Source organism: Strix aluco, chromosome 21 (genome assembly GCF_031877795.1).
Source record: "Strix aluco isolate bStrAlu1 chromosome 21, bStrAlu1.hap1, whole genome shotgun sequence".
NCBI classification, from domain to species: domain Eukaryota; kingdom Metazoa; phylum Chordata; class Aves; order Strigiformes; family Strigidae; genus Strix; species Strix aluco.
Genome location: NC_133951.1, coordinates 2,876,246 through 2,902,159, shown reverse-complemented (window position 1 = coordinate 2,902,159; position 25,914 = coordinate 2,876,246). Strand labels below are relative to the sequence as shown.

At 54.0% G+C, this 25,914-nt stretch overlaps 1 protein-coding gene across 2 annotated transcripts; it reads left to right on the top strand.

Moving 5' to 3' along the window:
• The first annotated feature begins 501 nt into the window (after positions 1–501).
• Positions 502–19,246, top strand: PMP22 (peripheral myelin protein 22). Of its 2 annotated transcripts, XR_012626002.1 has the most exons (6): positions 502–606; positions 1,583–1,683; positions 2,762–2,852; positions 13,549–13,689; positions 17,621–18,384; positions 18,962–19,246. XR_012626002.1 is itself a non-coding variant. In XM_074847510.1 (5 exons), exons 2-5 carry the CDS (start codon positions 1,606–1,608, stop codon positions 17,785–17,787), a joined length of 477 nt encoding a protein of 158 aa, XP_074703611.1. In that variant the 5' UTR covers positions 502–606; positions 1,583–1,605; the 3' UTR covers positions 17,788–18,933. The 2 variants fall into 2 exon arrangements, 1 of the variants encoding a protein (XP_074703611.1); XM_074847510.1 differs by lacking the exon at positions 18,962–19,246 and having other exon boundaries at positions 17,621–18,933.
• Positions 19,247–25,914: the final 6,668 nt, after the last annotated feature.

Genomic DNA, 25,914 nt, shown 5'->3' with positions numbered 1-25,914 from the left:
AGGAGCGCTCCCTGCCAGCCCCCCCCCCGCAGTTACTGATCCGCTCAGCCGCGGGACACGGGCCGGATCCTGCCCAGGGCACCGCCCGCCTTCCGCGGCCGTGGGTGTCACCCGCTCCCCGACACGCACCCACCCACCCACCCACCGAGGAAAGCGGAACGGGGCAGAGCCGCCTCCCGGCGGGGTGTGTGTCCCCCCCGTCACCCCCAACCTCCTCCGCGGGGGCTCCCCACGCCGGGGAATCCTCGCTGGGGTCCCTCGTGGGGAAGCAAGAGAGGGGGGGCAGCCCAGGCCGTGGGGGGGATGTCCCCAAAATCCGCCCCGCTGCCCGGCGGGAGGGGCCGTGCGTGTGCGCGGGGGATGGGGATGGGGACGGCCGTGGGTGACTCCGGGCCGGGGGCTCGGGGGCAGGCGGGCCGGGGCCCGGGCGCTGCCGCATTTATAGGAGGAGCGGCGGGCGCCGCCGCAGAGCCCTCCCCGTCCCGCAGACGCAAGCGGGGCGGTGGCCCCGGTTAAAGGGGAAACTTGACAGCGCCGCCGCCCGCTCCCGCCGCCCGCTCCGCTCCGCTCCGCGCCGCCGCCAGCGCCCCTCGGCCCCGCCGCGACGTGAGTACGGCCCGGCCCGGCCCGGCCCGCTCCGCCAGCCGGGCTGGGGAGGGGGGGCGGCTGCTGGGGGGCCGCCGTCGCTGCGCGCTCCCCCGGGGAGGGGAACAGCCACCCCGAGGGGGAGAGGGGCCGGAGAGAGCCTCTGGGGGACCGCAAGGGAGAGGGACTGGGGACACCCCCCCCTGCGGGGGTCCTTGAGGGACAGGGGGTCAGGGCAACCCCTCCCTCCTCTCCGAGAATCCCGAGGGGAGACGGGCTGGGGACAACCCCCCCCCCCCGCCGCCCCCCGGGGGGACAGGGTCCAAGAGAGCCCCTGCCGAGGGTGCTGAGGGGAGATGGGTTGGGGGGACACCCAGAGGAGAGGGGCCGAGGTAGCCCCGTCGGGTGAGATGGGCCGAGTTAGACGCCCCCTCCCCGGGGGTCGCCAGGGAAAATGGGCCGGGGAAAGCCTCCCCTGGGGAAAGGGGCCGGCAAATCGTCCCCGGTGGTCCCATGGGTCCCCGGCAGGGGACCCCCCCCACTCCCGGCGGAGAGGGGCCGAGGTAGCCCCTTGAATAAGATGCGCTGAGATAGACCCTTCCCCCGGGGGTGCCGAGGAGCACGCTCCCCTCGACGAGAGAGATGGGAGCCCCCCTCAGAGGAGAGAGGCAGGGGGAGCCCCCTCGGGGAAGCCCCCCCCGGGGAGTCCCCACGGGAGGGGGGCTGGAGAAGCCCCCTCGGTGAGAGGGCTTGGGGGTGCAGACTCGGGGGAAGAGCTCGGAGGCTCCCTGAGGGTGTCCGGGAGTGGGTCCGGGCAGAGGGCTCGGACCCCCCCTCCGTCGGGGGGGCCCGCGGGACGAAGGCCGGGAGGGGGGCGCTGCCCTGACATTCCCCGGGGCCGGGCGGGCTCCTGCCATCGGCGGAACGGGCCCCGCGCACACACACACACACACTCACACACACTCAGCAGCATCCCTCTCCCCCTCTCCCCCTCCAGTTCTGCCCCCCACCACCGCCAAGATGCTGCTTTTGCTGCTGGGGATCATCGTGCTCCACGTCACCGTGCTGGTGCTCCTCTTCGTCTCCACCATCGTTAGCGTAAGTACGGGGTGTCTTCCGGCACCGGGGGGTGCCATGGCATGGCAAGACCAGAAAGTGGTGGTTTTATTTGTGTTTTATTTTCCAGCCTAGCTCTTAGCAGGAAAGCTTTACTAACAGTGGGGTTTGGAGCGTTTTGCACAGAAAGCTCTTCCCGTGTTTGTGCTGTCAGGTGTAGCTGGTGGGTCGCTTGGCCGGGTGCCGCAGCCGGTGCTAGTACAGAGGAGAGCACTGCTGAAGCCCATCTCCTCATCATCCCCAGGCTGGCTGGCATCAGGGAGCAGCCTCAGAGCACCCAAAATGCCCTCCTGGGGGTGACACTGCACTCCTCTGTCCTAAAGGAGCTCCACCTGCTAATGGGCTTCAGCCCGTGGGACCAGTACAGCCAGTCCGAGCAAAACCCAGCGAAACGGGGCTGGTTTGGGCACCGGCTCCTCAGCACCAGCAGCTCTGCTCTCCAGCTCTGCTCCTTTGGGGCTGTGAATTAGGGACAGCCTCTGTCTCCTAACCCAGACGGGTGATTTTCAAGGCTTAAGCTTTGCAAGCAGTGGGAAGATTGAGGGCTGGATGCTGCGCAGAGGGTTCCCAGCACAGTGTTGGTGTAGAGCCCAGTGAGCATGTCATCTACTTAGGAAGAGGTTTGACTTGGTTTTAAGGCGTTGGTTTTGTGGAGCTGGTGAGTTCCAGGCTTGCTTCACCAGGTTCTTCTTTCCCGTATTTTTTTTTTTTTTTGGGTGGTGATAGTAGTAGAAGACGTTACAAAAATCTTCCGAGTCGTTAGAAATCACGTGGAACATTCAAATAGCCCGGCCAAGCACCAGGCGAGGACGGCGGAGGGGAGGGAAGTGTGCGTCCCCCGTGGGACTTGGTCCATGTTTGAGGCGAATAAAGAGCTTCTGTTTTTCTGCCGTTGAGGTGAAAGCAGCTAAAAGCAAATATCAGTATTTACTTTCCAAAGCCCTTTCTAAAGAAAAGCACGCGCGTGCCGGTACGTGCCGGGGCTGCTCGGTGCCGAAGCCGGGGGGGGGCACACGGCTGCCTGCCAGGGCCCTGCTGATGGGGCTGCGTCTCTTTGCAGCAATGGCTGGTGAACGGCGGGCACACGGCGGACCTCTGGCAGAACTGCACCTCCAGTAGCGTCTTCCACTGCCTGACGTCGTCCACGAACGGTGAGTGCTCCCCGGCAATCAGGGCTGCTGCTGCCCCTCGCTTTTATTCTCCTCCCCAGACTTAGGAAATCAGGGGGGATTTGCCTTTGCAGGTTATTTGTGATTCCCTCTTGCTTTTCCTTGCACCCCGCTGAAGTTGTTCCCTCCCACCCCTTCCCCTTGCCTCCTCTGCTTGGTCCCCAGATGGAGGGACAGGGCCCCGCTGTGTTCCCAGCAGCAGGGGGATTGTTCCCCCCCACCTTGGCAGTCCCTGAGGTTGTGATGCGGTTTAGCATCGGTACCAGACCCCATGCTCAATGCTCTGCCCCCGAGCTGTGGGGCAGCTCCCAGTGGCCCCGTGGCAGGGTGTTCAGCACGCTCCGCCGCAGCAGAGGTGACTGGCTTGCGTGCTTTTTGGTGGTCTCCTGTTATTACCCCATTTCGATTACACTTGGCTGTACAGACATGGGGCAGCCCTTGGAGGGGGTTTGCTGGGTGGCTGTTGCAGTGCTGGGAGTGGAGAGGCCATTTTCAGCGTGGCTCCCTCTTGCTCTGGTTGTGAGAGGGTTTTAAAGACGCACGTGGTGCCCCGAGGACACCCTGTCCCCTCTGTAGAGAGCCGCCCTGCTTTGTGCTGCTGTGACAGGCTGGTTTTGGGCACAGTCCTCACCGCGTGTGGGATGTGCTGAGTGCTTGGGTCCTTCTTCATCCAGCTGCTGAAACGGCCCCTGTGGCACCTGCACATCTGGGGTGGCTGAGCAGCCACCTCTGGACTACGCCGGGTGAAAGCTGATGTCATGCTGGGTGACATCCCTGTTTGGTGAGGTCAGCGGGGGAGGAGTGCTTGCTAAGACACCGTGACACAGAGTTTCCAGGGCACTTAGTGCTACCAGTAACAGTAAATATGTGCTCGGGGGGGCAGGCAAGCCTGTGCCTCAGTTTCCCCGAAGACAGGGCTAATGCCAGTGGTGCTGTGTCCAGCATTTGTTTTCAGTTAGCTTGGGTTTTTGCTTTTCCCTGGAAACAGATTCTCCCAGTGTAACCCCCAGTGAAACCAGTCGTGAATCATGCCGATGTCACTGGGAACAGTCACGCTACGCCGGAAACACGGTCCTGGCACAGGAGCAAACCGATGCCACGTGGGCTTGGCAAGGCAGGAACGGTTGTAGCATGAAATGCTGTCAGAGGGTCTTGTGGTGATGGGAGGCTGTCAGAGGGTTTTGGAGGTTCACGTCACCCCAGTCCCCAGCCTGCGGGGAGCAAAACTCCCCTCTTGCTCTGGCTGGAAGCAGCGGTGGGTTTCCCTGCACAGGCCCAGGCTCTGGTTTGGGTGGGAGCGCAGCCACCGCCGCGGGCCTCTGCTGACGCCTGGTGGTGTCCAGGCCGGCCGGGAAGCAGCTGGACCCTGTCCCAGCCCAGGAGCCTTCTGGAGCCATGTCCTTCATCAGCAGTTGGCTGGGGCTGGCTATCTGCAGCGTAGGCAGGCTGCTTCACCGCCATTCACGCGTGCTCCAAAACTGCTGACCTGGCGCTTTGAAATAAAAGGCAGCGATTGCCCCCCGCCCCCCAGAGTCCCAGAGCTGAGGGCTGGAAAACCTCTCCAAATCTTATGCTTTTCAAACCTGCGCTGCTTTTTCTGGGTGTTTGCAGGATGCTGTGTGTCGGGGAGTTGTCAGTGTTGAGAGGGGCTTGTCCGAAATGCAGTTGGGATGGTTTTCTCCACGTGTGAGTGTCCTGCTGGGTGTTGCATCTCTATATTGCCCCGTTCCCAGAAGCTGCTCAGAGAGGCCCTTCCCTCTGGATCCTTGCCAGCGATGATTTTTTTATCATTAAAGGGACTCTAGTCAAGATGGCCCTGATACAAATGTGGTCAAGCAGCTGAGTTTGGTTGATAAGGTGCCTCAGTGGGCTGCTCTTTGAGTAGGGGTGCATTGTGCTCAAGTCTTAAAGAGCTCTCTGCAAGCTCTTACTCATATGAAGGCTCTGCTCTGACATCAGGAGAAGGGGGTTTTGCTTAGGCAAAAGCTTCTGCCCCATCCACCCCACGGCAGGGTGTGGGAGCAGTGCTGCTCCTCATCTGGTCAGACCCTGGATGGAGGATCCAGAGCTCACCGGTGCTGTCGGAATGCAAAATGAAAAGATATTTCCTAGGCTTACGTGAGGCTTTTAAAATCTGTTTGTTAAAACAGAATAAAAATACCACGCAGTGTCCTTTCCCGTGGGTCCCTGTGCCTCCCCCCCGCTGCCTGTCTCCGAGCCCCTCGCTCCCAGCTGCAGTCGGCCACTATTCGGAGTGATAGCGGGGACATGGGGAAGGGATGCTGTGGCAGGGCCAGCTCCGAGGCTCGTGCTCATCCCCTGCCTGGTCGTTGTTATGTTTCTTAAACTCTCTTTGCTAGGAATATGCTTACTTTCAAAAAATACGAAATATCCTATACCAAATCCCACAAACTGTTCTCATTTAAATATCTTTCAAAACACGGGCTGTGCATGCTACGCTGGGTTGTGGAAAGCCTTAGGAATTTGTTTCTCTGTGAATGTGCCAAGGATGGTGCTTAACGGTTAATCGCAGAGTGCCAAGGTCTGCTCTGGGCTAAGAGCAAGAAATCCTCGTTTGGGAATTTTGGCAGAACTTGGTCTTTAGAGGCAGTTTTTCTTCTGGCCATCGCAGTGGCCGCCGTAGTGCAGTTTTGTCTTCCTCTCGTTTTGCGAAGGAGTGGTACTCAGTACTCAGAATCTGTGGAATTAGGTAGGGCTGGGTCTTGTGTTTTCAGCACGGATGGGGGCTTTGGGGGTTCTGCCGTAGCACCGGAGCGGTGGGTTTGTTGTGCTGAGATGCTGCCCTTGGTCTCAGCACAGTGAGGATGGACGAGCCTCCTCTCGCCTGCTGTGCTGCCGCACAGGGACCCTTTTGTTTAGGTGACCGTTACGTGGATGCCCAGCGAGAAGCTGAACTTCCTAAAGCCAGATGCCAGCAAGATTTGCTTGCGTCTAACACTGGGGCAGGTTTGGGACTGTGCTCCTAACCTTACAGATCATCCCATGGGGATGGAATAAGCAGCAAAACAACCCAAGGGTTGACCGCAGGAGGACTGTTGGACCGCGGCTCCCCGGGACATTAACAGACCTTGGGCACAGGCTGGAGCTGGCCTCAGGGGAGCTGAGCTCCCACCTCCCGAATTCCTCTTGGCACAGCTTGAACCCCCTGGACATGTAAGGGCTGGGCTGTCCTGATGGGAGCAAGCGCAGGGAGGGAGGAAGCGCCGGGTCGGGGGCAGATGCCCACTGCTTCGCCTTTTACAACTGCCTGCTTGTTGCTTCGGTTTCTCCGTTTGCTTGTTAGATAATGACTTTTTTTTTTCAAGAGGCCGAGAACTATGGAAAAAATGTTGCAATCTTTGCTTCGTTTGCGTTGTCAGACATTCCTGGAAAAGACTTATCTCAAGAATTCAGCTCTGAATCCCAGAATTGTGCGTCGGCACGGCTGCACGCCAGCCCCCAGCTGTGCGATCCCACTGCAGACGCGGGGCACGCCGCCGGACCTGAGCCGCTCAAGTGTTCTTCAGTAGATTCCACCCCAAATTTCCAGACAGCGATATTTTTTTCCTCAAAAAATGGCCTTTTCTCTCCACAACTGAATTTTTCATGCAAGCAAGAAGGTTTTTTTTTTCTGCTACTTTCTACTGCTCTTCCTCTATTTTGGTGGGAATGCCAAATGCAGGGAAGCAGCAGGGACCTCCGTGGAGATCCCAACATCCTTCTGTAACTTCAGAAGACATTTTTCCTGTTGTCTTCTTACCATTTCTCCTGTTGCTGCTTTGTGACTTTTACATGACTGGCTTGTTCACAGTCAGGCTGGTGTTTTTTGACTTTTTTAATGGGAAAAGAAAACCCCAAACCTTGAGAAATGCACAGGCTGCCAGTCCTCATGGTTACCAAGTGCTGTGAGCTGTATGATGCTGATGATTTGCTGATGTGATGGCCACAAGCAAAGCCCAGGTGGGTTGCCCAGCGCAGACATCTGCCCTGGACAGCCTGGGCGGGCAGGGATGGATCTCCCATTGATGGGGCAGGCACTGCCATGCACCAGGGGATTGCCCTGCACTGACCTCCACTCTTCCAGACCCCCTTTGCTCTGGCAGACAGGGCCCGAGGCAGCACTGATGGTGCTTGAAATGCATTTTCTTTGCACTGAAGGAGGCAGGAAAAATCTTCATCCCTGGCACGAGGCAGGGGCATCTGTGCCCTGACCCATCAGGTGTTCCTAGGAGGAGTTGCACTGCTCCTTCTCCACTTTAAAATGCATAACTGAAGCATCTGAACCTGTTGCTTTTGCTCTGTCAGAACCCCCAGAGGGGCTTTGCTGCCCTTATTTTTTCAAACTCTTTCTTCCAGCAATGCCGGACTCGCGTGACATAGAAAAGTGATGGAGAGATGGAGGTGCCATTTCACTTGCTGTAATCCTTTTTGTGGCTGAAAATGATGTTGTGAGGCTGCATTGAACCCTTGCACTGAGAAAGGTTATTTCTCAATATCCAATTCCATTATTGAGATTTAGTATAAAATATCTGAACACAAAGAGATGGGGGCAAATTCCCGTGCAGTCCACTGGAAGAACTGAGACTGCAAAAACTGGATCAAGAGTTGGAGAATTTGTCACTGGTGAAGGGACACTTCCTAGTGCAGGAGAGTGAGATGGAGGCGGTAGTCCAGTCACCCCTGCAAATTAGAAGTTAAAGGATTTTTACTGAATGCTAAAGTTACCTTCTGCCCTTACGCTCTGCATCTTGCTGAGTCTGCGGGCACAGCGCTGTTGCAGCCTTTTGCTTTATTCTGCTGGGCAGCTTCAAACTAGCAAGAAATTACCTGCACTTAAGGATGCTGAATCTGATATAATGAAGCCATGCAGTAAATAATGTATGGCTTGTTTGTGTGACAGCGCATCGCCTTTGTACTTGCAGTATTTTGTACTACAGCTAGCCATCAGCTGGCCCCATTCAGCGTACGGACCATGTGTACAGATATCCTGATTTGGGGCCATTTCTGGTCCTTCAGGGTCTCTGCAGTTGGCAACAGAGCAGCAAAGAGCCAGCTTTTAACCTCAGCAGTGTGTGGGTCTGAGGCACCTGCTTCGTCATTAATGATAGATAACGTTGGCTTCATTTGGGCAGGGTTGAACCCCTCTCTGCCAGCTTGTGAGTGACTGTAGCTTGCCCCTTAGTTGTCTCAAATAAACTGTGGGGCATTCCAGGAGAATATTTTGTATTTCAGATCAGTTTCTGCCATAACGTTGTTGTCTCTGATACGAAAGGGATTTCCTCTGCTTAAAACCAGGTTTTTGGTTTTGCTTGTTCTTCTTACAAAGAGCATCTGATAAGAAGAGGTGGGAAGCAGTGCTTGTTTTCCCTGCTCTTGGCTGCTCCAGAGCTCTTTGGGTCCCCTCTTTCTGCATAAGGGGGGGGTCAGTCAACCTTCTGTGCTGGGTGGGGGCTTTGGCCCATAGGAGAAGAGCAAAAAGGAAGGAAGAAGGCAAACCTGTGGGCAAACTATGACTGCAGAACCAGAAGAATGGGTGGGGGAGTTCACCATCGAGTGCAGTGCTGGATGACTCTTAATCCAACATTTGTTTGGCCTTGATGTTGGGTGTCCGGGTGGCCACAGGCTGAGTGCAGCCCTGCAACTGCGGGTCAGGGCACCACTGCTCCCCAACCCTGCTCCTGGTGCCTGGACTTGAAATCAGTGGCAATCGATACCTAAGCCTTACAGAGGACCTGAGCCTGAAATGATGTATCTACTGCCTCAGCTTGCTCTCGCACACAAGCCAAAAGGAGGTCAGAGCCACCACGCCAAGGGTCTTGGAGAGGAGCTGGCTTAGGCACTGTGGAGCTGTTGGAAGATGTTCTCCATGGTGCCAGCAGCCTTCTGCTGCCTTGGCAGCACCAGCAGTTGCCTCTGCGGGACGTGAGTTTTGACGGTCTGATGTGACATCTGCATGTGGCAGCTCTGGAGAACTATGGACCTCCTGGCCTCAAGGATTCCTTGGATGGAGCTTCAAGGACAAGGCAAAAGGGAGGATAGCTGAGAGGAAAAGAGGACAAGAGGAGAAAAGAGGGCTTTGAGGGTTTAATCTGCTTCTGAAGCGAGCTACAGAAGAGGACCAGGAAGTCTTGGACAAGAATTGCAGCACCGTGTTCATTCACTGCCTCCCCACAGCCCCTGTGTTTCCCACCTGCTCATTCTCTGGCCCTTACAAATACCTTGGGAGCGCTTTAAAATCCCGCTTTTCTGTTGGGATTTCCAGGAATACCTCAATCCAGCACCAGGGAGTGGACGTAGAAAGATAGCAAAGGAGCAACTGTTGAGTGAAAAACCTGCTTTTCCCAGCTTGAGCATCCAGCAGCCCAGCTGGGGAAGGTTTGACCTCGTGCTGGTGGGAGGTCTGGGACCGAAGCAGAAGAAAGTTGCAATGTCACTGAGCTCTTTTTTCCCTAGGAGAGCTTAGTGGCTCTGCTGGATGTGGCTGATGAACTGTGATGCTGCTCTCCTCAACGGGAGAGATGTTCACTTCGAGCGATGGGGCTGTGGGTGGTGGTGGTGGGGTCTGTGCTGCTCAGGAATAGCACTGCAGGTAGCTGAGCTTTTTTTGCCTTTCTAGTTGCTACAGCAAGTTGCCAAGGGGCAGCTGTCTGAAGTTCAGCCCCCGAAGAATGATGCAATTGAGATAGTATTTCTGCATCTTCAGTTCACCCTTTTTCAGCCCTCCTAAGGGGTGTTTCAATATCAAGGTTTAAAACCATTGCAAGCCCCGGCGCTTATGACGTGACCTGTCTGCTTCGTAGGCAAGGATGCAAGTTAGGTTCAGGTTCTTGATCAGAGCATGAAGCCCAAGAGCCTGCTTGGGAAAAGCTCTGCTCAGAAAACACGTCTTTACCTGGCAGACCTGGGCTGGTGCCTTTGTGCCAGTAGATGCATATGCTGTTCCTGACCCTGCTGATGTTTAGTTTGCAGCACTGAAGGAGCAGGTTTTACCATGCGGATGTGCTCATGAATTTCCCCTCCCTCCAGTTTTGTGTATGTTATATGCTACAGTCACCTCCTTAGTGCATGTTTTCTTCCCCAGAAGTGGTTGCTTTTCAAGGTAGAGTGCATGTGCAGTTTGCAAAGGGAAAACTATACGTGCAAAATGTTACCATCAGCTGCAGGTCACAGCACACGGGGGTTTTTAATGCATAACACCAATTTAGTGATGTCTTACAGCAAGTGTATAAGCTCATTGCTCAAATAAGTTTCTTTTCAGTTTGCGCTTTGTTCTTTCTCCTTGGCTGGGTCAAAAGAGGATAGGGTGACTACGACAGAGCAGTGAATTAAACCCTGGGGAGCCAATGCCTGTCCCCTAAAGCCCTCTGCTCCTGGCCAAGGGCAAGTTTCTGCCTGCCCTGTCAATCCTGCTCAGCTGCACCCCTTGTCCGGGTATAAAACCTCCCTACAAGCAGGGCTGGGGCTTTGCTGGGAGGGGTTAGGTTAGCTACTGTCTTTCTGGGGGGTTCAGCTGCAATTTCTGCCCTAGGTGTCAGTATCTGTTCTAAGTTTCAATTTGTGCTCTGGGTTTCTTTCTTTCACGTTAGACTTTAGGGCAGTGAAATGTGGTCTTCAGCATTGCAGGGGGGAGGTCTTTTCCCTGCGGTTGTAAGTGGTGGCGTGAGCACATTAGGGCTTGCAGAGCTTAGGGAAATTTTCACATTTGTTTTGTAAAAACTTATTACTTTGTTTCTGACTGCCTGCAAGGGCTCTAAAAATGCTCCCAGTGGGTCTTCTCCGGAAGTGGCATGCAGGGTGTTATCTGTCATTTCCACTCTGTTTCCTTTTCTTCCTCCTCCTGAAGAACAAAGATATAAACACAGAGCTGAAGAGATGCAGGAGAAAAATGGAATAACCAACTCGCTGCCCAAGGGAAACCACAAATAACAGTCCAGGAGTAAACAGTGCTGACAGCCCCATGGTACTCACAGGATCCAGACCTCCCTGTGGGAAACTTGCTTTATTTTTAAAAGCCTATAGGTAGGACACAGCACTAATAGCAAAGGTGTTACAAGCATATGGGGTTGAGGAGGTAGCTATCCTATCTGCACTTATAGTGGTGTTTTCAAAGGAATGAAAGGCAATTAGCTATCCTAATACAGCTGAAATCTGTGGGCAGCTGGGCTTGGATTTAAGGGAGCATAGCAGCTTGTGCTTGTGGGTCTCTGAGTTGTGAGCTGGGGATCCTGCCCCTTGTTTTTACAAAGGAGGCCGATAAAAGCAAAGGGCTGGATGTGAGCAGGCCCAGAGCTCTGCTCTGTGGGTTCATCTCTTGATTTCCTTGCTCACAAGCTCGTGCCACTGCTGCTCTCTGGCTGCAGCAGGGCAGCGCGGCTGGCTGCCGAAACCCCTCCGGTCACGGTGGGCTTTCCCCTCTCTCTCAGTGCCTGCCTTTATATTCCTCTGACACGGCTCTTTATTACAATGGGATTTTGCAAGGCCCATATAAATCATTTGCATTCAGAACCGAAAAAGAGGCATGGGGAGGCGGATGCAATTAAAAGGGCAGCTCAGCTCAGCTTTCCGTCTAGACAGCCTTCTCTTAAAATAACCGGCAGTTGGAGCATCCACCTCCGAGCAGAAAGGGCTCCTCTCCGGGCCGGATCCTATGGCCTTTGAAATGACAAAAGACTTGGCTTCCTGGGTCCTGGACCAAACTGCAGGGCTTGGGGCCGGGCAGGCTTTGGCTCAGCCGGTGCACGGAGCTGGACGCGGCTTTAGGGCTTGGGAAGGGGTGAGATGGAAGCTCAACTTCCCAGACCTGGGATGGGAGCCCTTTCTGTGCTGAAGCGTGGAAGGAGGTTGCAGTGCAGCAGCTGACATCCTCTGACCATACTTCTCCAGTCCCATCTGAGCAATGATTTATGGCTTGATTTCTAGCAGTGCTTGAGCTGCCTCATCCCCCTGTTGCCCACCGGTGAGCGTGGCTGGAGCTGAAGGGTGAGGTGTGGTCGAGGCAGGGCCATTTCCATGCCTGGCTAGCTGAGATAGATGGAATATATGGGACATTTTGTGTGCACATCAGTGTGAAAACCACACTGGGATTTCCTGGAAGCGACAGCAGTGATAGCTGCTCCTTCCTAAGGCACGGCAGCTGCTGGCGCACGTGGATGTAAAACCTGGCGGCACTGAAACGAGTGAAGCGCAGCAGCTCTGTAGCAGAGCCCGTTAATGGGAATCGTGAGATGGAGGGGAAGGAAAAAGCTGTCTGCAAAGAGCAGAGGGTGCTCTGGGTGGTTTCAGTCTGCTTTGGTGAGCGGGGCCTGAATTTGCTCCAGTGCATGAACGTCTGGAGGCAAGATGCAAAGCCAAGAATTGATGGTCTGAAGTGGAACATGCCAGACGTTTCTAAATTGCACAGGATTTTCCCTGCAGGCATGGATCTGCTGGAAGGGCACAGGTGTGGCTCATCCTTGCTGTCCCAGGTGAAGGCTGTACCTGCTCAAATTCCACTCTCACCTCCAGGAGTGCTGCTTGTGAGGACTCAGTGGGGAAGCGTGATTGCTTCTCTGGGACCTGACACTGCTCTGGGCAGTCCCAAACGGCCTCATTTGCTGCACCAAGTATTGAAGGTTGCTGAGCTGAAAAGTAGCTTTATTTGGAAGTTTTGCTACATTTCAGCTATTTGCTGCAGAAAGCTGTTTCTTGCAGCGAAACTGGTGGGAGTAAAACTGTGGCAGGAGCATGGGACTGGGATTAGACTTCAGTGCTGCCTAATTCTCCCCTGTCTGAGGATCCACCCCAATGGTTTTTCTGCCTTTCACTGGGCAGTTTGTGCCTCACTTTGCCTGTACCGTGCCTAGCTTTGGTGGTGAATTATCAATGTTACATCCTTAAAGACCTCTCAAGGAAGGCTTCGAATGCTCATTTTGTTCTCAAACTTTATAAGGAAAGGGAAAGACAGAGGTATTTGTGAGCACGGCCCCGGCCCGGCGCTGTGAGGCACTGCCTCTTTCTGTCAAGCTGCAGCAGCTCATGGGATGGAGCAGCATTTTGCTTGTTTATTTATATTTTTTTTACACGGGGAGTTACACACCCACGAAGCCTGGAAATAGCTGGGCAGTGACTCATGCAGGGGCTGGTTTAACTGGTCTGCTCTGGGAGGCAGCTGCATTTGGCTGCTGGAGAAGGCTCTTTCCAAAAGGTTTGACTCCACAAGGGCAGAGGGTGTTTTTACTCGCTGTGTGTTTATTTTACCTCTGAGCTTGGCCACCTTGGTGTCACAGGGCTTGTTGCACGTGGCTTTTGTGTTTCTAGCTGAACTTTCAGGGCCTGACATGAAGCTGGGGGAGAGGCTTTGTCTTGATTTCTGAAGGCTTCAGCTTGGGGCTAATATCTCTGCTCCTATTTTATTCTAAATGCTCCCTGAGGAAGTGCGTGGCCCCGCAATTCATTTCACCCCAGCACGCTGGTCCATGCACGCATCATCTTAAATCCAGGGCAGCATCGTGGCCGTGCTGAGGACCTCAGGAGCTGGTGCAGTGCTGGATGTGGCCACATCCCCCAGCTGTTAAGAAACTCAACGTTAACCAGGGGAGGGATGGTGGCACAGGGGATGACGCCGAGGCCACGGGCTGTGGTGGGGGCTCACTATCTGTGGTGCCCACTCTGAACTTTCCGTCTGTCTTTCTTTCCCCAGAATGGCTGCAGTCTGTCCAAGCGATGATGATCCTCTCCATCATCTTCAGCGTCTTGTCCCTGTTTCTGTTCTTCTGCCAGCTGTTCACGCTCACCAAGGGCGGGCGGTTTTACATTACTGGAATCTTCCAAATCCTTGCCGGTAAGTGGGGGCTGATCGATGGGCTGTCACTGGTGGGGAAAGGGCTTTCGAGCAGAGGAAAGGGGAATGGTGGAAACGAGCACACTCTTGGGTACAGAAGCAGGAGGGCCACGGGGCTGGCTCCTGTGTGGCTCAGTGAAGGGAAGAGGGGATGAATAATTTGGGTCTGTTGAGGTGTCGCACACCCGGGGGTGGGATCTGTCTGTCAGGGCGTTACGCATCCAAGCTCATCTGCCCTTGTGTCATGGAAGGTGCAGGAGGGTTGGTGCGGAGGGGCAGGGTGGCAGAGCTGTGTCGGTGGTCCGGGGCGGTGAGGCAGGACTGAGGGCTCTGCCTCCTCCTCCTGCGGCTCGGCTTGGGGTGCGGCACTGAGGGTCCTGGGAGGCCATGCTGGCCCTGGGACCCACCTTCTCTGGGCTGGGCGAGGCTTCCGCAACTGCTGGCGGGTGGGGGAAGTAGTGACGCTCCTCTTTTGGCAAAAGAGGATCCGATGATTATTTATAAACTTGCCATAAGGGGGCCTGGTGCTTTCCACATCAGCAAAGAGCCGCTGGAGCGTGCAGGGTGAGCCAGCTGACTTTGAACTGTCAGCTACTATTTTTAACTCTTAAAGAACTCAGCACTGGAAATGAGCCACGGTTCATGTCCTGCGTTGCAGTTCTCCAAATATAGATGCTGCAAAGCTACTGGCTCCGTTTACGTTTCCACGTATGAAACCAAGGGGAGAGGATTTACAAGCATTCAGACTAGAAAAATTAAATTGTGCAATGAGGTTCTGGCTAAATTATGACAGACTGTCTGGGAAGGAGACTAATCATTTGCTGGAGCTTTAGATGTGAAACTAAAAGCCACCATAGGTCCTGCCACTAAATCAGTGGAAAAACTCATTCACTGAATTTAGACAGTTTCTGAGCATTGTCTAAGCAACTGGCCTTCACAAACCCTGGAAAAGTTTAGAGCAAGTTTATTAGCAAGTGTGGTATGAAATCTATAATAAGTGTATCTGCTTGGCCATAATGCAGGTGATGAGTTCAGATCAGTTCACTGTCTCTGGAAAGATAGATGTGTAGAAACCCATTACAGCTATGGAGACAAGGAGGGGAAATGGACATTAATAATGCAATTATCTGCCTGAGAGCTTGTCTAATAGATCTGGGAGCAGAAGGCTTCTCTCTCTTGAGTGATTGCTGGTGAATCCTCATTCTCAGAGAAAGAGAAAATGGGATTGCAACTCTCCTGTCCATGCTGTGCTGGGTGTCCTAAGCAGATGCAGGGTCAGGCCATAGACCTACTGTCTCTTTCCTTGTTGGGCCTGAGGCACGGGTCAAACCCATCCCCAGCCAGTAGGAAGGACGAGAAAAGTGTGACCTGATCCCCCTGAAGCTTCCCTATGGTGTGGGGGACCCGTAAGCAGAGGTCTGAGTCCAGATGGACCATGCAGAGGTGGGCAGTGGTGGTCATCCTTGTTGTTCTACCCAGGTAGGGCTGGAGGAGGGAGCTCAGGGCAACTGTGGTCTTTGTGACCCTAAATTTCAGGGTTGTTGGTAGGAAATGGGACATGGCTGTGCCAGCACTGCCAGGAGATCCCACCTGGAGGTATAGATGGCTGTGGTCAAAGAAGCTGAACCTGATATGGTCTCCTTGCAGCTTGCTGTGGAAGGTCACCACTGTCTAAAGCCAACAGAGGAAATTCCTGTGGCCTTCAAGCTTTGCAGGTGTCCATCCATGCTTTGCAAAGCCCTGGAACTACAAAGCCCTGCTGAAGATCTGCTAGGGACTGGGTCTGACCCACTTGAGTGCTTTGTTCTCAGCTCCAGCAGAGCTGGAGAGGACCTCCCTCCTTCTGGGAGGGGATGGGAAAGCTCTTCCTGAAGCCCTCCATCGCCCTGCACCTCCTCCCGGGGTGATGCAGCTTAGCAAAGCTGAGGGTCTCCAGTTTTGGAGCCTGACCAACAGCAATGCTGGACCTGAACCAGCGGGTGCCAGGGGCAGGGCTGCTGGGTGCTGTTGGGTGGCAGAGCTGGGCAGAGGTGCCCTGAGAGCCAGGGAGGAGGGCAGGGGCTGGTCTCCACTACGCCTTTGGCTGTGGCTCAGGGGAACTGGGGGGTGGAGGAAAGGGCAAGAAGTAATGGATGAGGTCAGTTGGGTCTGTGGTGCAGTGGCAGAACAGGATGAATCCCCAGCACCTTCTCCACACTGCTTGGAAACCTGCCCCAAAGTCTAGCTTAATTGGCTCTGATGGGATTTCAGTTGTCACAAAGGCATCAAAAGGCCCTCAACAGCTCCCCTCCATCCTTGGTGGGTCCATCACATCCACGGGTAACTTCTCATAGCTGTATAAGCCCAGCATGGGAGAGACATTGGTTTGGGCCTCTCAGGGTTTGACCCAACTTTTCCATCACTCTCCAGCCTCAAGGTAGGCTCCAGCTGGTAGGCTCATCCTCGAGGGCTGTGCCTTCCACATATCCCACAGCTTTTTGCCAAAACCTACATTGGAGGGCTGACCTTGAGCATGCACCAGCACCCAGCCTGGTTTGTCTGGAGAGCTGGGACAGCAAGCACAAAGCTGCAGGAACAGATTTTAGGTAGCGTTTGCCCTCCTGGCCTTTCAAAGCAAGGCTAGGGTGCATTCTTAAAATGAGGCTCTAAAGTGGTAATGCATCATTGCTTGCATCAGTGCAAGCAGCTGAATGCAGCTGCCCTTCACTCCCCAAGCATGTTGTCCGGGCCAAATTCAGTGTAGATGCCGCAGAAACCATTGCCTCCATTTTGCCAAATTCCTCATGCAGACAATTGCTGCTGTATTTTCTGCTGTCTGTAGGTGACCGGCGTGGCTGCACGCCTGTTCCCTGTCCCACCAGCATCGGCAGACAATTGTTGTGCTCTCTCTGCATGGGCTGGGGCAGTGGGAGTTGGCTCTCGTGCTTACAGAATGGAAATTGCACCAGTGGCGCGTTAATGAAACGTATTCCCACTTCTGCACTTTCCCAGAACAAAGGAGCAGTGTCAAGTGGAATTACAGCTCAAATATCACGGTGGTTAAATGTAGGTGGTCCCGAGGTCCATGCAGGAGATTTGGAACTCGGCTCTGACAACAGCCCCGCAACTGTATAATAGAAGTGCTGGGATTGACTGAAAGAGCTTGTTTTTGGGCAGAAATAGAGGTGGCTTTGTGTTAGCTCTGGGCAGTCCCCAGCGCAGATGGGTTGTTTTTGCAACAAAGCTTAAACGCTGCCTACCGGACCTGGGCCTGGCCAGACAGCCCTCGGGGACCAGCACTGACCCGTGGCCGGTGAGGGTGGACGCCAGGAGCTGGGGAAGAGGGATGAGCCGCAGGCACAGCGGGGCTTGCAGAGAGCGGGGTTTGCAGTTGAGCTCCTCACGCAGCCCTGGAGGAGGACGGGGGATTGCAGGGCACAAACCTACCTGGCCAGAGTAGCCTTGGCCCCCAGCTGTGCTTGTCTGGGCAGGTGATAAATAAACTTTCATGCTTTAAAAGAAATGAGGTTTGTGTTTGACACCTTGCAGCAGCTCTGGCAGGATGTTTCAGGCTACAGTCTGGGTTTTAACGAAACTACCCAAGGGAGTGGGGCTTGTCAGGAAGCAGCAGCCTGGAGCTGGGGGTTGCTTCTTGCCCGAGACATGGGTTAGCCCAGGAGATGCTGTGGCTTTGCCTGCTCCAGGGGATCCTGCTTTGCTTGCTGAGCCTGGCGGAGGTATCTCCACTCACCTGCAGCCAGGGCAGAGCCCACAGCATCACACCCCCCAAATCGTACCATAGTTTTCCGGGAGACAGGACACAAGGGGGCAATAATAAAACCAGCTTCCCATGCTGGCGTTGGACATTATCCTTTCTGGCTCTGGGTTTCCAGCAGGGAACTACTCCATGCGTGGCATCGCTAACCCCTTCCTATGTGCTCCTCCCCGGCAGGGCTCTGTGTGATGAGCGGCGCGGCCATCTTCACAGTGAGGCACACGGACTGGCACCAAGCCTCGGAAAACACCTCCTACGGCTTCGCCTATATCCTGGCGTGGATGGCCTTCCCCCTGGCCCTCGCCAGCGGCATCGTCTACGTCATCCTACGGAAGCGCGAGTGATGCCGCGGGAGGTGACGTGGTGTGACAAGGGCACTTATGACGTCCACGGAGGAGACGGAGGCGGGGGAAAATAGACGAGAAAACGGAAAAGAAAATTAACCAAAAGAAAAAGAGAAAAAAGAGAAAAAAAAAAGGAATCAACCCTCCCACCAAAACCAAAACCAAACCCAACCGACCCCAAAAGGAAACACTCAAAGGGTTACTTGTTAATTGAAGATGTATATAGTATCTATGGTTTAAAAAAACCTATTTATAACACTTTTTACATATATGTACATAGTATTGTTTGCTTTTGTTGACCATACGCTATGTTTTAAAGCCTAAAGCAAGTGCCTAAGGAACTATTACTCCTAACAGTGTAACAAGAGCGCAGTGGTTTTTCTCTCATGCAAAATCCTCTTTGACCTGAACTCTCCTTCCCCATCCCAGCCCGTATGGAACCATCAGAAATCCCCAGCTCTGACTGGTTTTAGGCTGGCGTAAATCGGAGTTACACCTGTTTACGCCAGCTGGAGGGTTGGTCCCCATTCCTGCCACATGCTGTGATCCTGGTTACTGAAGTGCACGTCCAGATCTGACGGGAGACGCTTCCGAAAGGTTTGAAGGATTTTGGAGCAAAGGCTTCGATTGCCCCAAGTGCCTAAATGACTTATGTGCCTAAGTCCCATTGCCTTGCCACCACACCCGCTGGGAATTTGGGCTTTTAAATCACTTAGGTTGAATTGCAGTCCAGCATGGGCGTCCTCCTTCGCCCGCCTGGGCTCTGGGGGTGCCCCGGCGCCCGTGCCAGTGGGGCTGGGGTGTGTGCCGAGCTGTGCCGTGCCGAGTCGAGCTGCCGGGGCACTGATGCTCCCAACCGTGAATTGTGCTTTATCCTTTGCTGTGGAGCTAAACTACCGATGAGAAAGAAGCAAACCCAGTATATCTATGAAATCAAATACCAGATATATGAAATGGTGCTATCTATTTACCATTCCTTATATTGCTAGCCATTTAACCTTATTCACTGGAAATTCAGTTAACGATCTTGAGGTAAACAACAAAGCTAGAAATGAGAAATAATTCTGTGTAATATAAATGAGCTATAACTGCTTTTGTACTTAGACTTGCTCTTACCATTATTTTTAATAAAGCATTTATAACTGAGGTTCCTTTTTTCCCCCCTGTGGTCAAGAGGAACAGAAACAGCTCTGGGTGGAGCCCTGTCGGTCTTTGCTGCCGGAGCGAGATGTCTGTCCTCTGTCTGTGCGTCAGCGATGTGTCTGGCCATGAATTGAACGGGCACCTGCGCAGACCCCAGGCTGCCTCCTGAGGACTCCAGACACCGTGTTGCTGTTGTTTTTGTTTCATTTTGGGGTTTTTTTTTTTTGTTCTTTTTTTTTTTTTTTTGCTTTGCTTTTCTGATTTTATACCAACTGTGTGGACTAAGAAGCAATGAAATAAAAGTCAGAATAACTCAGTTGCTTCTGCTTTTTGGCGTTTTTGGGGGTTAGAGCTGGGCTGTGCTCCATCAGTCTGCTTGCACGGCTAGCCCCATGGAAGGTCTCCGTGGTGCCGTGGAGCACATTTGTGGGCTAATTCATGCCACTGAGAGAGGCTCTGTGCTGGCTGGGCTGTCTGCGTGGCAGACGTACCTGTGCTGGAGGGGTGACCCTGCACCAGAATTAGTGTCAGAGCCAGGAATGGAGCTCACAGCCCTGTGCCATGGTGCTGGTGTGTGCTCATCTTTATGCCTCTGTCCTAAGATGCTCCTGTGATGTGGCCACCAGCTCCCCAAGGACAGCAGCCAGGCAGCAGCTGGCAGGACCACACTTACCCCCTCCCAGGCTCCTGAGCAGGGACGGTTCAGGTCAGCATCAGCTGCCCCGGGGGGATCCGGCTGGCTCTGCCACCCGGCACAAACAGCAGAAGCCTTTCAGTCCTGTGCGCCAAAACACCCAGGGCCTTGGGGTGCAATTACGGCCGGGGGGATTAGCACATTGTGTGCAGTGTGTGCAGCCTTAATGGCTGGCACGGAAGCGTTCGCACTTCCGTTCGCTCATTCATTTGGCTATTAAATATCCGAGCTGATGTAGCAACTGGTGCTGGCAGAAACACAATGGCTCTTGCAACGCCGCGTGTTGAGGCCAGTTATTAACATCAGGCTGGATCCTGAAGCCCAAAGCCCAGCCACATCCCAAAGGAAAGAGCAGGAGCTGCTTCGCACCTCAGCCGCTCTCAGCGCAGAGCCTGGGCAGCACAGTGTGACACCTTGGGGGGCCTTGGTTGGTCGTGGGGGCTCCGCGTTGTGGTTTTCCAGCTCAGAGTATTTCCCTGTGTGCTCACTGTGCTGAGCCCCGACTAAGCCCAACTAAGCTGAGCAGCATTACAGAATCATTCAGTTTGGAAAAGACCCTTGGGATCATTGAGTCCAACTCTCAGCCCGACTCTACAAAGTTCTCCCCTACCCCACATCCCCCAACAGCTCATCTAAACGACCCTTAAACACATCCAGGGATGGTGACTCCACCCCCTCCCTGGGCAGCCTATTCCACTCTCTGACCACTCTTTCTGGGAAACATTTTTTCCTCATGTCCAGTCTGAACCTCCCCTGTTGCAGTTTAAAGCCGTTCCCTCTTGTTCTGTCACTAATCACCTGTGAGGAGAGACCAGCACCAACCTCTCTACAATGTCCTTTCAGGGAGCTGTAGAGAGTGATGAGGTCTCCCCTCAGCCTTCTCCTCCTCACACTAAACAGTCCCAGCTCCCTTCAATTGCTCCTCATAGGATTTGTTCCCCAGGCCCTTCACCAGCTTCGTTGCCCTCCTCTGCACGAAGAGGACCTCCCATGAGCTGCAGCACTGGTACTCATGGTCATCCTGGGTCCTGCTGGGCTTGGCACCATGTACCTGGCAAAGGGGACACGGATTTCCCTTCTGAGGAGCAGGTAGGAACACAAGTGGTTTTCTTCCCCTCCTACAGGAAGATTAAAGATGCTTTTTTTCACTTCGTATCAGTGTTCAGAAGGCACAAAAAAGCTTACTGCTTCATTCTTGCCTCTCAGCACGGTGCTCTTCATCCATTCAGGGTTTAAACAAGTGAGGGCATCAGTTCGTATCAACAGCTCAGTGTTGCACAGTCGCTTCGTCTCAGGGACGCATTTTTGAAAGCATCAGAGCAAGATGGCTTTTGGAGTGGAAACAATGCCAAGGTCTGAATCCCCTTTGGAAAGGGTCCAAAGGGGAACTGCCACCGATGTGCACCAGAGTTGATGTCCCCCTGCCACCAAACTGTCTGGTTTGGGTTCAGGGAAGGTTTAGACTAGATATTAGGAAGCATTTCTTTGCAGAAGGGGTTGTTGGGCGTTGGAATGGGCTGCCCAGGGCAGGGGGGAGTCCCCATCCCTGTAGGGGTTGAAGAGTCGGGTTGACCCATTGCTGAGGGATCTGGTGGAGTTGGGAACGGTCAGTGTGAGGTTCATGGTTGGGCTGGAGGAGCTTCAAGGGCTTTTCCAACCGAAATGATTCTGGGATTCTGTGACCCTGATGAAGAAGACACCGGACCCTCTTACGTCGGCTCTCAACCGTGGTTACAAACGTGCCCCACACCTCGGTGGCCCGTGGGGATGGAAGCTGCTGGGCAAGACCTGGCAGTTGGGCTGGTCTCTCCACCAAGGTCCCTTTCGCAGCACCACGCTGGCCTCGAACGGGCTCTTTTGACCTTTTTTTTGGCCTTAATTCAGTCAACCCGGGCATCTCCGGTGCCGCAGGGGAGGCGGGGGGAAGCGGGGGGGCCCCGGCCCCTATCGCGGCCCGCGGCCGCCGCCCGGTGGCTGCAGGCGGGAGGGCGGGACACGGACCGAAGCTCTGCAGGGCCCCCCCCTCCTCCTGTGCACCCCGACAGCCGGGCGTCCACCCGCTCTCCTTCGGGGGGGGCTGAGGTTTTTAAGGCGCATGGACTGGGTGTCCCACTGGGTGACCGTAGGGACGGGGCTGAAGGGATGTCCTGTCCCCGCGGCTGGTTGGTGGGTGATGGGATGCAGCTCCCAGCCTTTACGTGGGTTAAAACACCAAAAAATGACTAATAAAACTGCAGGTAGCTCCGGAGCTCTCCAGTTCTGTCTCCTGCTTGGGGTGGGACCATCACCAACGCTAGACTGGGCTGGGCTTTGTCTAGCCGAGCGTTGCAAACCTCCAGGTGAGGGTAGTCCCCAACAACCCTCTCCTAGTGAAAAAGCCTTTCCTAAACACCAGCCCAAACGTCACAGGCCTCAATCTGCCCCTCATTAATCAAATGTCCACAGTGACCGTGTCTAAACCCCAGCCAAGGAGCCCAGCTCCACGAGGGATGTGGGGACCACTAGCCCTTGGGCTGGAGGTACATCATCACCCACAGCGGGGGCTCCATTCCCCACACACCGCCCTTCCAGCTCACAAGGCGACACAAGACGTTAAGGCAGGACAGGACATTTCTGCCTGATCAGCTCTAAGCACACTTGGAGCTAAATGAGACTCAAAAATTTCAGTGCACCCTGGGGCTAGAGCCCAATTAAAATGAAGGCAGCCCATAAAACAGCTAGCTGAACAAAACAGCAGCAGTGTGGTATGAAGTGGCAGAGGGGTGAAAAAAATATTAGGGAAGTTTCTTTAATGTGTGTTGTGTCATAAAAGCAATTGTTTAAATGGCTTTTCTAGTGCTCTCAGCAGTAAATACTTCTGAAAAATGTGCTGAGCAAATCTCATCTTCCTCTTTCATTTACTGCCTTGTAAATTGAAAAATTATGGTAGGAATAAAATTCCTCGGTGCCAGGGAGCAGCTGTTTGGTTTGCAGCCCCCTGTCCCCACTCAGCCCGTGGTGGCTCCCAGCTGCAGCCGGGTCCTGGAGCCCCCCCCGAGAGCTGGAGGGGGGACAGTGGGGGTCCCTGAGCCCACCCAGTGCCACCGGCACCTCTTCCAGGACATGTGCTCTCGGGGCCACAGGGGGAGGTGGTCCCTGTGTGGGACAGAGCTCTAAAACCGTGGCAGGCAGGACCAGCTAAGCCTGGCAGAGAGTGGCTTGCAGGGGTCCCTGAAGCCCTGAGCAGACGGAGGCGTTTGGGCTGGGCAGAGCCAGGGGGAATGGCCGGGGTGTCCACCAGTTGTCCTTCACCAGGGTGTCAGCCAGGTCTCCTTACACGGTTCCAGCAGGGCTCCCCTCCAGCGCACACTGGCCATTGCTGCTTTTTGGTCGCCATCAGGAAGGTCTCTTTCTTCTGGCACCAACGTGGTCTTTGTGCATATAGGTAAGGCAGGTGCTAACAGGCTGACTGCACCTGGGAAATCCAACCATCACTACATGCCAGCTAATCAGTTAATTCTGGCTTGACTTCTTTGGTCAATGTTGCATTAATTCATGCTGGGAAGGTTTCCTTCAGACCAGAGTGGCTGACAAGGAGCAAGAGGCTTTAGTCTGTCAAAATGGACACGTCAGCTCATCCCAGAGTGACTCAGCCAGGGAGAGCTCAGCTGCAGACGCGTGAAGATGAACCAAGTGGGAGCGAGCATGGTTCTTGCAGAGAGCCAGGCTCTCGGGGGCATCTCAAAGTCAGCTCAAGATGCTCCAGTTCCTTCTCAGCCTCTTGGCTGGAATCTGTTAATGAACGAGGAAGACATCCAAAGGAAATCCAGCATTTGTGACTGTAAGTCCATGTCAAGGGCCAATACCTTGCCAAAAGCATCAGACATCCTATGACAAACTCAGGTCAATTAGCAAAGTGGCAGAGTTTGTTAGCAGCATGCTAATAATTAATTATCCCACAGAATCTGTGTGGAGGAAGCAGTGTGGGCAAGTGACCCTGGCACTGTAAATCAAACAGCCCTTATACCAATCATCATTTTCATTTTATTTTCTATCTTGCCTGCTTAGTCTGCTTTTATTAACTAAATAAGATGAACCACATCCACTTTCATTTTATTGCTGCCATTCAGCAAGAACTGAGCAGGGTGACAATTTTTTTTTTCCATTGTTTTTATGTTTTTAGGTGACACAAATAATGTCAGATTACCTGTCCTGGATGGGAGGGCTCCAAAGCTGCCCACTTCAGCCCTGTTCAAGACTAGCAGAAGAAGAGACTCAAGTCACACATGATTTGAGCAGGTTTTATCACTACTTTGTAATCAGGTTAATTAAAACAAATGTTATAACAACACCACCTGGGCTTTGAATAAAACCATCCACTCCAGACCCCCCCTGACAAACTCTCCCAAGCACAGGGGTGCTGAGGGCTGGATTTTCCCCAGATGGTTTGGAGCTGGGATATGGTTAGTGAATGTATGTTTAGACCCTTTCAGGACTTGACTGGAGCAGTCTCAGTCTGCTTTCAGAGGCTAGCAACACTCTTTTTTTGCATCCCATTACCCATCCCCTGAGCCCTCCTGTCCCTCCAGTGTCCTCATCCTCCAGCCTGCCCTCGAACCTCTCCCTCCCATCTCTGCCCCCCGGTGCTGACCCTACAGCCCTCCTATTCTCACTTGGTCAACTTTTTCCCCCGTAATTATTTAACATGATTATTGATGCGTCCCTGAACATAGACTCTTTGTGTGGTGATTTATGGAGTGCTTCCTCTGCCGCAGCTCCCCTCTGCCCTCGTGGGGATGGGCCGATCGGGGGCTGTGGTCAGGAGATGCCCCTTTAGCCCAGGTGCTGAGCACCGAGTCAGTGTGTGCAGGCGCTGAAGTGCCTTGGAGTCAGGAGGTGCCTGAGATGCTGCAGAGACACCCAGGAGTGTTTAGTGGGTCTAACCCTGATTTCAGCCAAGGATGATCTGTGCTGGGGCTGGAAGTGTACAGCTCTGGGGACGCACCCGCAGGGTCTGTCCCCGGTGTGGTTTCACACCCCTTAGCCCTCGCTGTGCCTGGCATTGCCTCCACCCAAGGAGGTCCTGGCTCGTCCCTGGAGCGGGATGGAGCAAGGGCAGCTGCAGTTGCCCAAAGCTGCACGAAGATGCTCAGAGCTGGGCTGGAAGCTGGCAGAGCTCTGGGCTCTGGCTCTGCCTCATCCACAAGGTAGGAGGGAGCAGGTTGGTGGTTGCAGCCCAGGACCCAGTCCTCCCACTTTCCTCCCTGCCTGCCGAGGGGCCACCCTGCTCTGTGCCCCCCAGCTCCTGGCTGTTCACATTCTCCCTAAGCCTCCCAGCATTACAAGTCACTTCTCCCCAGACTGATGAAAGGATAAAAGCACCGAGTTGTCCCTGGTTTATTCCCTTCCTGGGGGATAATTCAACATCTTTTAACTTTCCCCAAAGGGTGTGCTTTCCTGGGGGAATCTTTGTCTAGCACTTTGCAGGGTGGTTTTATTGCCCCTCTGCAGGCACTGGGTGGGGAGAGGCTTTATTTTAAAGTGCTTTAACTGCTTCAGTTCAGTCTTTGTCAGTTGTGTTTCCTTTCATATATACTTTTTTGGTTTTCATTTCCCAGGGCTCCTCTTATCTGCCTTTGGAGACAGACCTTGTAAAAAAACAAAAAAATCAAAACCCAAAGCACTCTCCCTGGGATGCTTTCAAGAGAAAGGCCCCTGCCCCCTTTCAAACCTCTTTTGAGAAAAATAGATCCCAACCCTGCGTACTCCACAGCCTACAGGAAAGTCTTTGAAGTAAATTAAACCAAATTAGTGTCTATGATATAGATGAGCAGAGGAGCTCCCTGCTGTGTCACTGGCCTGGCCCTTTGCGTAATCTTTAACCCCTCTCCCTTGCTCCACGCTCGCCTCTAATTGACCGTGAAGCACCCGGGGGTGATTTGGAGGCGATCCCATCTGCCCTGGTGCAGGGCAGGATTTCCTACCGCCCACACCAAGGGGATGGGGAGTATTTAATAAGCCTGGGAGTAAGCTAGGATAATGAATTATTTTCCACCTCCCTTTCCTTGTGTTCTGTATCTATTTTTTTTTTTTCTTCTCCCTTATTCTCCCTTAATGAGAGACCCCCTGAGCCCAGGGGCACCCCAGCGTTGCCCTGGTGCCGCCGGCTGTGCCGGTGGAGGTGGAGCTGCACCTGACCCCTTTGCAGCTGAGAGGCAGGAGGGTCCCGAGCCCTGGCGGTTGTTAAAGCTCTGCAGGGTGTGTTTGCCCCAAGCCCCGTACGGCCCTTGGTCTGCCTGACCCAGGACTGG

Coding starts and splice junctions, on each gene's coding strand:
- PMP22 (XM_074847510.1), top strand. CDS start 1,606: ATGCTGCTTTTGCTGCTGGGGATCATCGTGCTCCACGTCACCGTGCTG. Junction 1,684..2,761: donor TCGTCTCCACCATCGTTAGC/GTAAGTACGGGG, acceptor GTCTCTTTGCAG/CAATGGCTGGTGAACGGCGG. Junction 13,690..17,620: donor AATCTTCCAAATCCTTGCCG/GTAAGTGGGGGC, acceptor CCTCCCCGGCAG/GGCTCTGTGTGATGAGCGGC.